General features: G+C 49.8%; 9 protein-coding genes across 9 annotated transcripts; 6 read left to right on the top strand and 3 right to left on the bottom strand.

Annotated features, from left to right (window-relative positions):
- Positions 1-209: 209 nt before the first annotated feature.
- Positions 210-2,108, top strand: PEX2_102150 (nucleobase:cation symporter-2 family protein; the record flags this gene model as incomplete). The annotated part of the gene is made up of 4 exons (XM_016747485.1): positions 210-301; positions 354-520; positions 573-752; positions 814-2,108. 4 exons carry the CDS (start codon positions 210-212, stop codon positions 2,106-2,108), a joined length of 1,734 nt encoding a protein of 577 aa, XP_016602033.1.
- A 367-nt stretch (positions 2,109-2,475) lies between these two features.
- On the bottom strand, positions 2,476-2,877 carry PEX2_102140 (uncharacterized protein; the record flags this gene model as incomplete). The annotated part of the gene is made up of 1 exon (XM_016747484.1): positions 2,476-2,877. The coding sequence occupies one exon, from the start codon at positions 2,875-2,877 to the stop codon at positions 2,476-2,478; it is 402 nt and encodes a 133-aa protein (XP_016602032.1).
- Positions 2,878-3,464: 587 nt separating this feature from the next.
- On the top strand, positions 3,465-4,295 carry PEX2_102130 (Aminoglycoside phosphotransferase; the record flags this gene model as incomplete). The annotated part of the gene is made up of 1 exon (XM_016747483.1): positions 3,465-4,295. The coding sequence occupies one exon, from the start codon at positions 3,465-3,467 to the stop codon at positions 4,293-4,295; it is 831 nt and encodes a 276-aa protein (XP_016602031.1).
- A 377-nt stretch (positions 4,296-4,672) lies between these two features.
- Positions 4,673-5,950, bottom strand: PEX2_102120 (MOSC domain protein; the record flags this gene model as incomplete). The annotated part of the gene is made up of 1 exon (XM_016747482.1): positions 4,673-5,950. The coding sequence occupies one exon, from the start codon at positions 5,948-5,950 to the stop codon at positions 4,673-4,675; it is 1,278 nt and encodes a 425-aa protein (XP_016602030.1).
- A 236-nt stretch (positions 5,951-6,186) lies between these two features.
- PEX2_102110 (uncharacterized protein) lies at positions 6,187-7,574 on the top strand (the record flags this gene model as incomplete). Its single annotated transcript, XM_016747481.1, has 5 exons — positions 6,187-6,235; positions 6,293-6,485; positions 6,538-6,587; positions 6,642-7,195; positions 7,248-7,574. 5 exons carry the CDS (start codon positions 6,187-6,189, stop codon positions 7,572-7,574), a joined length of 1,173 nt encoding a protein of 390 aa, XP_016602029.1.
- Positions 7,575-8,335: 761 nt separating this feature from the next.
- On the top strand, positions 8,336-9,328 carry PEX2_102100 (uncharacterized protein; the record flags this gene model as incomplete). The annotated part of the gene is made up of 1 exon (XM_016747480.1): positions 8,336-9,328. One exon carries the CDS (start codon positions 8,336-8,338, stop codon positions 9,326-9,328), a length of 993 nt encoding a protein of 330 aa, XP_016602028.1.
- Positions 9,329-9,647: 319 nt separating this feature from the next.
- On the bottom strand, positions 9,648-10,726 carry pre8 (proteasome core particle subunit alpha 2; the record flags this gene model as incomplete). The annotated part of the gene is made up of 5 exons (XM_016747479.1): positions 9,648-9,766; positions 9,856-10,452; positions 10,508-10,558; positions 10,608-10,627; positions 10,683-10,726. 5 exons carry the CDS (start codon positions 10,724-10,726, stop codon positions 9,648-9,650), a joined length of 831 nt encoding a protein of 276 aa, XP_016602027.1.
- Positions 10,727-11,002: 276 nt separating this feature from the next.
- Positions 11,003-11,822, top strand: PEX2_102080 (E3 ubiquitin-protein ligase MARCH; the record flags this gene model as incomplete). Its single annotated transcript, XM_016747478.1, has 2 exons — positions 11,003-11,632; positions 11,682-11,822. The coding sequence occupies 2 exons, from the start codon at positions 11,003-11,005 to the stop codon at positions 11,820-11,822; spliced, it is 771 nt and encodes a 256-aa protein (XP_016602026.1).
- A 497-nt stretch (positions 11,823-12,319) lies between these two features.
- Positions 12,320-13,411, top strand: PEX2_102070 (uncharacterized protein; the record flags this gene model as incomplete). The annotated part of the gene is made up of 2 exons (XM_016747477.1): positions 12,320-12,969; positions 13,036-13,411. The coding sequence occupies 2 exons, from the start codon at positions 12,320-12,322 to the stop codon at positions 13,409-13,411; spliced, it is 1,026 nt and encodes a 341-aa protein (XP_016602025.1).
- Positions 13,412-13,413: the final 2 nt, after the last annotated feature.

The following is a 13,413-nucleotide window of genomic DNA, read 5'->3' as shown; positions in this document are numbered from 1 at the left end:
TTCTATGTTGTATGTTGTATGGAGTGTCCAGAGTGGATTCTTTTTTTTTTTAGTCATCTCCTCTGCGGGCTTGAATTTTAGAGTTACCGAAGTTCGGGGTGTTTTGTTATTTTTTTTTTGGAAATCTTTAAATATAAACCTTCTGTCCCCGTGTGATAGTTCAATATTTACCTACAAGATAGGTAGATTCATTATATTGAACATTCAATATGGACGGTCCAGATCAGATTGGCCCCGATCATACTCGCAAGCCCACAATTAGCGACAAATTCCGATATACTATCAAGACTTTCACCACACGGTATGACTTCAAATGATGTGTTGTGGAGGGGTCCTTGACTCACAATAAACAGAGAGGGTTTACTAGGCGACTACGACTATGGATACCTCTTTATCCCACGACTACCTTTCACAAAACGAGCTCGCAAATCCGCCCCATTCTTCGGTCTCGAGGATCGCGTGCCAGTCGTTCTCGCATTGATTCTGGGTTTGCAGCATGCGCTTGCAATGCTGGCTGGTGGTGAGTACTAGAGACACCTACAGAATGTACAAGCAAAATCTAAGAGAATCAGTGATTTCACCACCAATTTTACTCGGCGGCTCAGGCGGCGCGCACTTCGGTGATGAGCTCTACCAGTACCTGGTTTCGACTTCCTTGATCGTTTCGGGCTTGTTGAGTGCTGTTCAAATGTTCCGGTTCCATATCAAGGGAACAAAATACTATATCGGAACTGGACTACTATCAGTCGTTGGTAAGAGCGTCCCCTCCATTCTCTAAGAAACTCCGCCTCTGATGCTAATTGGTTCAATCAGGTACATCTTTCTCAACAATCACAGTCGCTCAAGGCGCCTTCGCCCAAATGTATAAATCGGGTTACTGTCCCTCCCTCGAAGATGGAACCCAGCTCCCTTGTCCAAAAGGCTATGGCGCACTCCTCGGTACTTCATGTCTCTGCTCCCTCCTCGAAATCGGCATGTCCTTCATGAGCAGCAAGATTCTCGCCCGCGTCTTCCCCCCACTCGTCACCGGGCCAACTGTTCTCCTGATCGGTGCTTCACTCATCAAGTCTGCCATGCAAGACTGGGCCGGTGGCGCATCGTGTGGTGTTGACCCTTCCGCCCGCGCATTGTGCCCTAGCGCCAGTGCCCCACACCCTCTACCCTGGGGAAGCCCCGAGTTCATTGGGTTGGGATTCCTGGTTTTTGTGACAATTATCGTCTGCGAGAGATGGGGCCCTCCCATTCTTAAAAGTTGCTCCGTCATTGTTGGTCTGTTGGTTGGCTCGATCGTCGCTGCCGCCTGCAACTACTTCGATTCTTCCGGTATCACTGCTGCACCAGTGGCTTCATTCGCTTGGGTCCACACCTTCCCACTGTCCGTGTACCCGCCGCTCATCCTGCCGTTGCTGGCGCTGTATATTGTTATCATGATGGAGTCTATTGGTGATATCACGGCGACTTGTGATGTCTCCCGTCTTCAGGTCGAGGGTGATACATTCGATTCCCGCATCCAAGGCGGTGTCTTGGGTAACGGAATCACCTGTCTCTTGGCCGGCTTGATGACCATTAGCCCTATGTCCGTCTTCGCGCAGAACAACGGTGTGATTGCGCTGACAAAATGCGCTAACCGCACCGCCGGCTACTGCTGTTGCTTCTTCCTGGTTATCATGGGCATTTTCTCCAAGTTCGCCGCTGCGCTGGTTGCAATCCCCAGCCCCGTCCTTGGTGGTATGACCGCTTTCCTCTTCAGTTCGGTGGCAGTTAGTGGTCTGCGCATCATTGGGTCTGTCGATCCCACCCGTCGCAACCGGTTCATCCTCACCGCTAGTTTCTCTATTGGAATGGGTGTCACACTCCTGCCGGAATGGTTCGACTACTTCTTCACCTACACGGGTGACAATCATGCCCTTGAAGGTCTGATCAATGCCGTCAATCTGGTCATGGAGAACGGGTTCGCTATCTGTGCGCTTCTCGGCATCTTCCTTAACCTTTTCATTCCCGACGAGCCTGATGATGTTCCTGCTATCTTTGAGTCGACCGACTCTGATGATGCCCGTACACAGACCAATATTCCTGAGCAGTCGTCGCCAAATATTAAGACCGCTTGATCTTGGGGGGCTTGTATAGTTCTGTCATATATGGAGTTTGTGTGGGGCTAAATCTGCCCTTAGCGTTGTTTTTAATACCTATATTGCAATTTTATGTTTATTTTTCCTTATGATTCTTTTCCACACTCTACAAATGATGTCAGACAGACCTGGGAACCATTCTGAATAATTGACAAATGGCAGTAAAAAGTTACCTTCTCTTCTTAACTCTGTTTATTGTCTGATTGGGGGACTCCTCTTCTGCCGGATTATTTTACCTTGTATTGAACCTCTGCAGAGCTGTCTTGAAAACATCATCCAGGATACCGAGTACTTTGAATGGATTCGATATCCGACTCCAATACACAAAAGCCACAGTAACCCTGACTCAGACCCATTGCCATCTCAAGAAGAAACCCGCGACTTGACAATCATCGTAGCTCCTCATGATCTTATCTACACGTTCGTGCACTGATGGAGGAATCGTTGCGATTTGAATGATCACACATAGGAAATTCTCTGTGAATATCCCCGTTGTAACTTCGTGTCCAGCAATCCATCCACCGCCGATGCCTCGTGCATGGTATTTGTTCCCTCCAGGTGTGGAGCTAGTGCCTTTGTGGAGGTAGAAGGCCCAGTGGAAGTCGTTGGGGAGGGGTGGGTCGGAGCGGATATAGAGGCTGATGTGGAGGGTGCTTGGGGGGAGCCCCGCTAGGCTCTCAGCTTGTTTTTTCTTTATGATGTCTGTGGATTTTCGTCTTGCTTCGGTACGAGATGTTGGCTCGGCCATTTTGATAGTGGGTATGCGGGATATGGTGGAGGGGGCAACTGCCAAGGATTGACAACAAAGCTTGGAATATTAGATGACAGGGGTGATGGTGTCAGGGTAACTACAAACAACTACTACCTATATCCATGGATGTTAGCATATGCCTAGCAAGCAGAATATCGTGTTTCTTACTAGCTTCTGTTGATTCAAACCACTATCATTAATCGACTTGGGTAGACAAGACCCCTCCTAATTTGAAGCTATGCTTCTCCTCCGCCTCCTAGTCATCCCATTTTTTGTGTCTGTTAAATTCGGAACTACCTATATACGGGCCCTGAACCGGTAGAATAACGTTGCTGACAGAAGGGCATAAGGCCTTAGTCTTCGCGCGGGACATAAAGTGAAGAAATCAACTCAGAAAAAAAAAGAGAATGCAAGATGTGCCTGGGCCGGTTATTCACCGAAATATGCAAACCAAAGTGACTCGTCAATATTCATTGGACTAGGTTGTGTAATGATTCGTCCGCCTTTTTCTTCTTCGTTTCCCTTTCCACCTTGGTATTCCCCACGACTCTGATTTGATCACTTCGGACACTCCGATACTCACAATGAAACATTGGTTAATACCTCGTTGTGTCATGCCTGATTTTACATGGTCTGATGACGCCCGACCGGTCTTGAGCGACCAAATACCATCGACTCCTCGGCCAACACACCCACGACTGCGCCAATTTTGGGGGTTTCTCCACCATTATCTGAGACGCTTTTCTCGATCTTATCGCAGCTGGCTTGGAATAACTTACGACAATCAGATCGCCCAACTTCTATTTGGATTGTTTTTGAAATGGTCCGATGGTACTCGCATCGAGGAAGTGTTATCTATGCAAGTTGCACGAAGCGCAGGTCTCCCATTTCCAAGGGTGATTTGCTATGGCGACCATCCTGATACACCCCATGCACCTGTCTCTATTCTCATGACTCGCATACCCGGTGAGGAACTGGGTCGGGTCTACGAAACACTTAGCAGCGAGGATAAGAGCTCGATTCTAGAGGAGCTTAAAGACTATCTAGAGACCATACGAGGGTGGTCGAGTCTATGGGGTGGGCAAAGAATTTGTTCTCTTCAAGGCACCTCCGTCAGAAGTATCCGCGTTCCAAATCATTTTGCCGGACCATTTGAGTCAGAGGTGGACTTGAATGAGTATCTTATACGACCCGCTTGGTCGGGTGGTTTTTCGTCGGACACGAAATACAACGATGCACTCAATCGCACTAAAAGAATGAGAAGCTTGCCTCATCGTGTTGTTTTTACTCACGGAGATCTAAAGCACCATAATATTATGGTACAAGGGAATCAGCAGGCTGGTATCCTGAATATTGGGACTTCACTACTGCATTGCGTTTCACACCGGAGGACTTTTGGTGGTACAGTTTTGTGATCCAACTCGGTGGAGACTTATATTTGACAGAGCTGGATTGCGAGAAAGCCTTGACTTCTCTGACTAGCGCTTCCTATTATTGGTAAACAAGCAATAGTAGAAGTGTTAAGACAGATGGCTGAAGGATAGGGAACTCCATATAAAGTAGATGCTTCATAATTTGCGCACACAGAGAGTAGACCAGCTAATGGCTAGTCTGCCCACTTGAAAGTCATGACAGGAGCCCTGGAGAGCTCCTTCCAAAGTGGATCCTATAGATATCCAAATTAGGAAATATCGGCGCCTGAATCTTCCCCATATTATGCCTGAGGATTTGTAAACAATTGGTCAAAATATTTATGGTACAGGATCATGCACACTCTACTATTTTAACTTGTCTACACCCCCTCAACCTTCTCCCCAGGAGCCAGCATCTTAACATACTGGTGCTCCCCGGTCTCAAGAACCTCAACGGAATCCCCAACTCTCATTACAAACTCCTCTTTTGCAGGAACAAGCTGCATCCCCAAACACGCATTAGTCCGATCCCCATCATCAATCCGCCGATAGGATTTCAGTGTCCGATCCGGTTCAACCTTATGTCTATCCCCAGAAAGAGGATCAACATTGGGTAGTCGGCACCGAACAGTTCGGCAAGAAGCGTGGATCTCCGTGCCGCCAATAGCAAGCCGCTTCCAGTGATCTTCCTCAAAAGCAGACGGGCCTTGGACGATGATGTTTGCGCGGAAGCGGCGGATGCTTAGTCGCGGGATTGCGTAGGCGCAGCGTGCTGCAACATCCCGGTGACTGGAGATGTTGAGCAAGTGGATTGGATATGCGTCTGCGAAGGCTGTATTTGGCTGGAAGCCTAGGTCTGCTTTGCGCGGTGCGTTACGGAAGATCTGCCGCGAATGGGGTGCACTGGCACGGAAGAGTGTCAGGGTGTTTTTTGAGGGGTCGGACTCTAGATATGCGTGTAACGATGCTGGGAGCAGTCTGCCGTAGTCATGGGCCAGAGGCTTGTCTTTCCAGATCTTGACTGGGACTAGTGGGAAGTTGGAGTCCGCGGGTGGAAGCAGCGGGACTTGGAATTTCTGCTGGCTTTTGAGGAACTTGAGTGCCATGCCGACCTTGATGGGTAGACCCTTCCATCCTGCTGGCGGCATTCGTGGGTACGATATCAACAGCACACCCTGCGATTTGACTTCCGGCAGGTTTGCGTCATAATCTGGGGCAGACGGGTCAGGAACCCAGATCTCGGGATGGATCAAGGCTAGGCGATTGAAGCCTGCATTGCGCAGGGTGCGAATGTTCCATTCATCGTTGTTGTACCCTGCAAAGACGAATTGGCGATCAAATTCAAGCCCGGTGGATACGACGTTTGAGACTTGTAGCTCGACCGCACCACAGGATTTGAGCGGGTAACTGAACAGTGCTTTTACGCGCCAGGATGGGCGGCCGTGCTCATCTTTGTTGCTGGGTTGACCCTGGCTATACTTAGGGTCGAACTCATCGTCTAGGTTGCTTTGGCCTGGCGGAAGTCCTAGGCGACGACATCCCTTGGGATTGATTGGTGTTTTCAGTGTTTTCAGAGCAAGAAAAAGTACAGATAGGAAGAATAGGATGATCAAATTTGGGAGAATACCATCCCCGAGGGAAATGTCGACATTGGACATATTGAGAAATATGAAGGACTCTAGATCGAGATCGCGATCGCGAGGGAAAAATTAAATCCTACTCTCGGAGGAACCGTCAACACCCCACTGCGCTGCTTATGATGGCATTTTTAATGTCATTTTTAGAATGAGATTGAATACAGCGTTAGAGCTTGAATTTATTTCCCTATTTTTCTACTAAATTGCCTTCCATTGGCTTTGCTGCCAGCCATCCTGATGCGCCCATGAGCATCAACATGGACCTTCTCGGTCTCGACGGTCTCGAAGGGTTTGACGAAGACACGCGTAAGTAATTTCTTCAAGTGCCTTGGAAAAAAACACAAACATTAAACTATCCCCCAGCGCCCGTGGTGTCGATCTCCGCATCCCAGTCCCTCAACGCGTCCGCCGCTACCCGCGACCCGATCGCGACTGGTTTGTCGCGTCTGGACGAGGCTCTGAATGACCTCCCAGACCAGCCCAATCAAGGGGGCATCCTGCGTGGACATGTTACAGAAATATTCGGACCCCCAGGAGCCGGGAAGACCTCGCTGGCGTGAGTGCACCCCCTATCCACACCGCCAGAGTCCGATCTGATCCATTTACAGGTTGAATATTGCATGCAATGCGCTACGCGACGGCAAAGTAGTCTGGATTGGTATGTTCCTGCCAGTTCCCTGAGTCCGCTGTGCTGTCCTACTCACACCGTTAGACACGGGATCTCCCTTGCCCAGTCCCCGGCTCGAGGAAATGTCCGTCAATCTCGATGACTTTATCTATTTTCGGGCGCATACGCTGGCTCATCTTATAGCCCTGCTTGCACGTCCACCAAAGGGGTTTCCGCCGTCGGAAACCAACCTTATTGTCGTCGACTCTGTGTCGAATTTATTCCCAGCTTACTTCCCCAGCGCCCAAGAGCTCAAAGACCAGCTCGCCGAGGGGAAAATCACCGATAAAGCACACCTGCAATGGCTGCTCAATCGCAAATGGAACATTGCTAGCGAGCTAGCCACGCATCTAGCTAAACTCGCCGCGAGAAATATCGCCGTATTGGCTATTAACCAATCCCATACGAAGATCAAGCCTCAGTCTCATGCGGTTCTGCAGCCGCTCTTGTCGGGCAGCGCGTGGGAGGCCAGCGTGCAAACACGCATTGCGGTGTATCGTGACCTGCCGGATGAGCGATTTGTGGAGGTTGAAAAGCGTGCGGGTAAGCCACTGCCCGAGCAAGCCGAGGAGCTGCTCGTGGCGTTTCGCATTGAACCAGTATGTCAATACCCGGGTCTGCTGTATACGATTGTGCTTCTAATTTCCCTAGGATGGTCTTTATGAAACGGAGGGAAAGGAATCTTTAGCCTCCGAGCCTCTTACTCCGTTGGTAAAGCCCCCTCCCGACTTTGAGTACTATGATCCACCTACTCCAACCCCTTCGCCTATATCCTCTGTGCTGTCTTCTGCACCACCATCTCCGGAATTGAAGTCTCCATCCCCATTACCGTCTAAGCCAATGTCACCAGAACAGCCTGTACAGACACCAAATAAGAAACGGAAGGTAGAGGAGGTAGCCGACAGTCAGGATGAAGATTCCGAGGAAGAAGATGTCCCATGGACAGCCGAGGCAACCCTGAACACGAATCAATCGTGAAATCATATATTATTTCGAAGAATTATTAGCCTATAAGCATAATCAGATAATAGTAGAAAATACTATTTCAATTTTTTTTTTGTATTCCATATCTTTGTTGGACATCTCTTTCAGTATCTATTTTTGGTATTTGGTCTACGGAGGTATAGACTATGGAGTACTATGGAGTACTAGTACTTCGTACTCCATACGCGTATGTATGTCTTTCTCACATGCAAGAAAATAGTCCACAAAATCAGATCCTTCAAATCCTTTCCAAATATTTCCAATACTTTCGAATTCCCACCTACTAGCAATGAGCAAAAATTAAAATAATTCGGACTTATCCTCCGATGCCGGACCATTGAATGTGTGATTGAACGCCTCCCCCTTCCCCCAGGGTTACCCCGGACTCCCAAGACTCCCAAGGTTTGACGCCCCTGGAAAACCCCATGAAATATGAAACACCCTTGTGAACACGCTGAACCCGAGGCTTCTTTCGTTTGTTTCTCTTTTAAAGTCCAAAAATTCGATCTGCATGAGCATTGGCACTTTCTGGCAACCCTGTACGACCAGTCCATATCCCACACTACATTCACTCTTTCGTCTTTTTGTCTTCTCGCGTGTTTTCCTTCTTTGCATTCTTAAAAATTCGTTTATTCCCCCGTTTGTCCATAAGAATATGTGGACTTACCAAACAGGGTGAACTAGACTCCCTCCTCGAGTCCAGTCGCTCATATAGCTCCTCCCAAAGCCCCGAATGAGTCTCTTTCACAACAACCATGGCCACCGTTCCCCAGGACCTACTGGATGGGATATCCGGCACCCTCGCGAAAGAGGGTGAAATACTGCAGATGATCCTCGTCACTTTCATTGGACTATCATGCTACAATGTCGCTGAGCTACTTGTACTCGTTCCAGCTACCTTCCGCCGGTGGCGCGGGCTCTATTTCTGGTCCCTGCTTGTCTCAGGAGTCCTCGGCGTCGTACCATACTCAATCGGTTTCCTGATGAAGTTCTTTACTCAGACCGACTCCGTGTTGTCGGTCACTGTCCTGACTATCGGCTGGTGGATCATGGTGACGGGCCAATCCGTGGTGTTATACTCACGACTCCACCTTGTGTTACGGGATGAGCGCATGCTTCGCCGTGTATTGCAGCTCATCGTCGCGAACGTCTTTCTACTACACTTCCCCACAACAATCCTCACTTATGGCGCGAACATCGTGCATAGCGGCGACGCCGCCTGGGTGAATGGGTACAATATCATGGAAAAGATCCAGTTGACTGGGTTCACAATTCAAGAGAGTCTGCTGTCCACGCTGTACGTGATTGAGACAGTCAAGCTCCTGCGTCTCGGGGCGGATGTGTCTTCGCGTCCGGATGCGCGGAGCATCATGTACCAGCTGATCGGGATCAACTGCGCAATCATTGGGATGGATCTGCTGCTTCTGAGTCTCGAATACGCTGATATGTACGCCGTGCAAATTACCTTGAAGGGGTTTATCTACTCGCTCAAACTCAAGTTTGAGTTTGCTGTACTTGGTCGTCTGGTAGATCTCATCCAAGGGTCCAGACATCCCATTTCCCTTGCTATTGCCGATACATTGCCTCTTTGCTCGATGCAGAGGCCCCCTGAGACGCCGGATCGCAGTGAGGATTCGCCTTATGAGCAGGCTGAGCCGAAGGACTTTTTGGCCCCGCCGGTCGGAGGCCAAGTTATTCAGAGGAGGATGTTTGTGGAGCCTGGGAGGGCGGCTTCATTAGCAATATAACGGTGTACAATGAATATAATGATAATGATATCGAACCAAGTTTGGCATTGGATATTCGGAGTGTTGAAGTCCTAACAGGAAAGACAGTATAAGTGAACGGTTGTGAGGAATGGGGACGAATTAGAAATCAGGGGTGGCTCGGACCATCTTCTGGCGCTTTGAAGCGTCCTGGTTTTGTCATCAAGGTACGGAGGTGACATGAAGTAGACCATTAGGTAGGTAGCCATCTGTGGGTGGCCATGCCATTTGTAATAGGGAATCGATCACCAGACAAAAAGGAAATGTTTCATTCGAGTCTACATAAATTATGTGTTCTCGTTCATAGATTGGTCAGGTAGTCCTCGATCTGTTCCTTGGTCAACTTGCGGAACCGTGGTCCCTGAGCACCCTCCACTCCCTCGAAGCCCAGCAGGTGGTCCGCTGGCGGGCCAACAATGCCTGGAGCGGTGTTAGTCGATGTTCACCAGACCCTTGAATAGCCAAGCAGCCAGAATGGGAGGAAACTAGGCAGAACACCCAAAACTCACCGATTTCTATTGTGTCACCATTCATCTCACCCTCAATCGTCTCCTTGAGTGTCAAAAGCGCGATGTGGATGGCATCCTCCAATTCTAGTCCTTCAGTGTACCGTTTCTCGAGGAACGTCTTGGCGCTTGTTGCGTGTTTGCCGATGGCCGTCGCCTTCCATGGGTAGTAGCTGCCGCTGGGGTCGACCTGGTACAGACTGGGCCCACCCTTCTGGATACCACCAGTCTTGCTGGAGATCTTCTGCTCGGGGTCATCCTTCTTAGCCTCTTCCGACTCAGGCTCAATGCCCTCGTCCCAGCCTGCGACCAACAGACTGACACCGTACGGCCGCACACCACCGGATTGCGTAGCTTCTTGCACCACCCGAGCGACATCCTGAACCAATATACGAGTAGGAGGGTATTCGTTGTAGATACGCTTGTAGCCTGTGTGCGAGACCTTGCGGGCCTTGTCGACCAGCACCCGGTAGTCGGGGCCCATGCCGGCGTAGACCATGCCAATATCAGGAGTGATCAGTGAGATCTTGGAAAGCGAGGGAGGATCGATCAGAGGCGAGGAGGACTTCTTCTCAGTCGCGAGCACAATGCCGTTCGTAGCTATCACGGGGCAGTCAGCTTGGCCCTATGTAGGAGAACTTGGGCGTTTGCATACCTTTGATACCAAGGGCAGTCACACCCTGGTTGACCGCGTTCAAGGCATATTCTATATTAATCAGTCATCGATACCCAAGCTCGGAGACGATGGTCCATACCAATTTGCACCAGCTTTCCGCTGTAATGGAGCTGAGTTAGCACGTTGTCAATTCCATAGGACAAGTCGTCCTTACCTGGGGGAGAATGTAGTCAAGGAGAATGAGTATCTGTCCGCCATGGTTCGCTGTCAATAGAAAAAGAAGAGGAGAGGATGGAAAGATCGAAAGAGGGAGAGCTGTGTTGTAGGCAGAGAGGGTGACGTTTGGCGCGGTAGAGCTCATGAAAGGCGGTGACCAGATCGGGATTAGCCGTGGGGTTTGGGACACCTTCGGCTTTTCTGCTTTTCCTCCTCTTCTTGTCGTTCTCTTTTTTTTCTACACCCCAAAAAACGAAACAGTAATTCTCCCTCGGCCTTCTCTTGTCAAGGTTCGAGTAAATCTCGATGTGAGACTCAATGGAAGACACTCAGCATTACCCCCCACGGGTCTGTCGTATCTGCCTAGAAAGCGTGCTGCCTACTTTCCAACCCTCAGAATTCCTCCAGAAGCCTCGAGTGGTTTATGAATCTTCCGATCCAGAATCTGGACGTCTGCTAAGCCCGTGCCAATGCAAAGGTTCCTCGCGTTATGTCCACGAGGGCTGCTTGCAGTCATGGCGCCATGCCGACCCCAAATATGGGACAAGAAACTTCTGGCAATGTCCCACCTGCGGCTTTCAGTATCGCCTGGAGCGTCTGACTTGGGCTCGGTGGATTAGTAGCGCCACTACTCAGCTAATCCTCACACTCGGCATTCTTTTTTTAACCGTATTCCTGCTTGGATTCATTGCTGACCCCATCATTGATTTTTATTTGGGCCCCGTGGATGTTTACACTGAATTGGTCGAGGAAGATACCTCCTGGCTGGGACACTTCCTCAAAGGACTCGCGTCTTTGGGCCTATTATCGTTCCTTAAGGCCATATTTGCGCTGTCGCCTTTCCCTTGGAACCTCCGGTCTGTGGCATCGGGGCGGAATTCGGGCCGTAGCCGAGCCGCCCAGTTGAACTGGCTAGTGGTCATGGTTGGCATCGGTACTTTCCTTTGGGTATGTGTGGTCACTGTTGGTTATACCTGACTTGGCTAACCGCAGATAGGCTGTCTACAAAGGTGTTCGGTCATGGAGTAGACGAACGCTAGAAAAGGCTGGCGAACGAGTCATGGATGTCCCACTACCAGATGAGGACAGTGATAGGGACGTCCCAATACCGGACGACGCTGGAATGAAGGAAGAATAGTTCTAAGCAATGAACTCGCACTACTTAAGTTGCCGTCCTCCTCTGCCCCATGAGACGTCGATTAGTCAATGTGCGAAGAACAATAACTGCCTTCAATAACTCTTGATTGTCTGCCTGAGAAGCAGATGATTGGCTCGAGAACGTCTTGTTCTCAAGTCATTCGCTGCTTCACCTAATCAGGCAGCGTTCTTGGGGAAGGCAGTCCACCACTCAATTCTAAAGAAGCGTTCTGACCTTGGAGTCTGACTTATTAGCGCTTTTGGATTGAGCAGCGGTAAATTCATGTATAGCCATATTTCCTATTCAGTCCTATTCAGCCCTATTGTCTGATTGTCTTATCGTCCCATTGTCCATTCTCACATCGCGTGCCTTATCAATAACATCAATACATTATTATGGCAGCAGTCTGTCTCGTTTTAAGAACACCTCATCTCTCCCCCCCTCATCCCCCCTTCTCTTCCCCTCATGTAACTCAACATTCGTCCCATCTTCGCAAAATGGACGATCTCCCACCAGGGTCCCGTCTCGCGGTTGTCCGCTCTCAAGTCGCGATGGACTCTGAATCGGAGGAATCTGGATCTACTACCCCTACCAACGCAGATACTGCAAACACAGAGACTGAACCATTCCCTGATACTGAGCCATTCCCTGAATACAACGAGTCTGAGTGTGAAATGCTTGCACCTTCTATCGCAGCCGACAAACGCCTCGAGGAAGCATGGATCCATGCTCTCGGTAAAGCTGCCCAGCAAGAGATCCGCATGCTCCATGTCGACCCCAACATCGTCCCATATTTCCAAAATGACCCGTCTCACCGCAGCCAAGTCGTCCTCGAACAGCTGCGAGACCTTCTCGCCGACCCGCAAGTGCGTCCTGAGATTCGAGAGCAATTCATTACTATCATCAACTCCACTCTCCAGTTTAACCTCGTCATCTTCCACCAAAGCCCGGAGTTTCTGGCTCCCAAAGAAATTAGAGATGCGGAACTTGACCTCGAGACCGTTCTCAACCACATCGAATTCATGGAAGAAATGCTCAGAGAGCAGCTGCAGACTGCCGATCAGGCTTTTTACGCCCTGGAGGACATTTCGATGGAGGCTACGTCGGCCTACGAGCGCCTCTGCAAGATGGCCACTGTGTTCACTAGGTAAGTGCCAATACCCTTGTTTCTTGTCTACCCTTTGCTTCAGCACCTCTAACGCGCAATGAATAGGAGCATGAAAAAGCCCCGTTACCTTGAACAACGACTGCTTGCTTTGTACATGGACATGTATGAGGAATGGATCCACAATCCTTTCTTTCTTCTGCGCAGCCGTCAACTCCTGAACGAACAAGACCCCAGCCTCGCCCGCACAAAGCTCTCGCGCCGTGTCCTGGTCATCTGGGAACTGATGAACAGCTGCATCGAAAGCTACGGCACCTTGACCTGGCTCACTCTCGAGACCAAACGACTGTACTTTACGCCAATGATGGATTATCTTTGTGACTCGCCAGAGATCTGGGAGCACTGCTGGGATCGATACCAAGCACTCGAGAAGGATCGGCTTCGGTCAGCTGGGCAGGATTCGTCTCAATATGCCACCATCTGAAC

Source organism: Penicillium expansum, assembly GCF_000769745.1.
Source record: "Penicillium expansum strain MD-8 chromosome Unknown contig359, whole genome shotgun sequence".
NCBI lineage: Eukaryota > Fungi > Ascomycota > Eurotiomycetes > Eurotiales > Aspergillaceae > Penicillium > Penicillium expansum.
The sequence above is the reverse complement of the archived record's forward strand: the minus strand, read 5'-3'. Positions and strand labels throughout refer to the sequence as shown.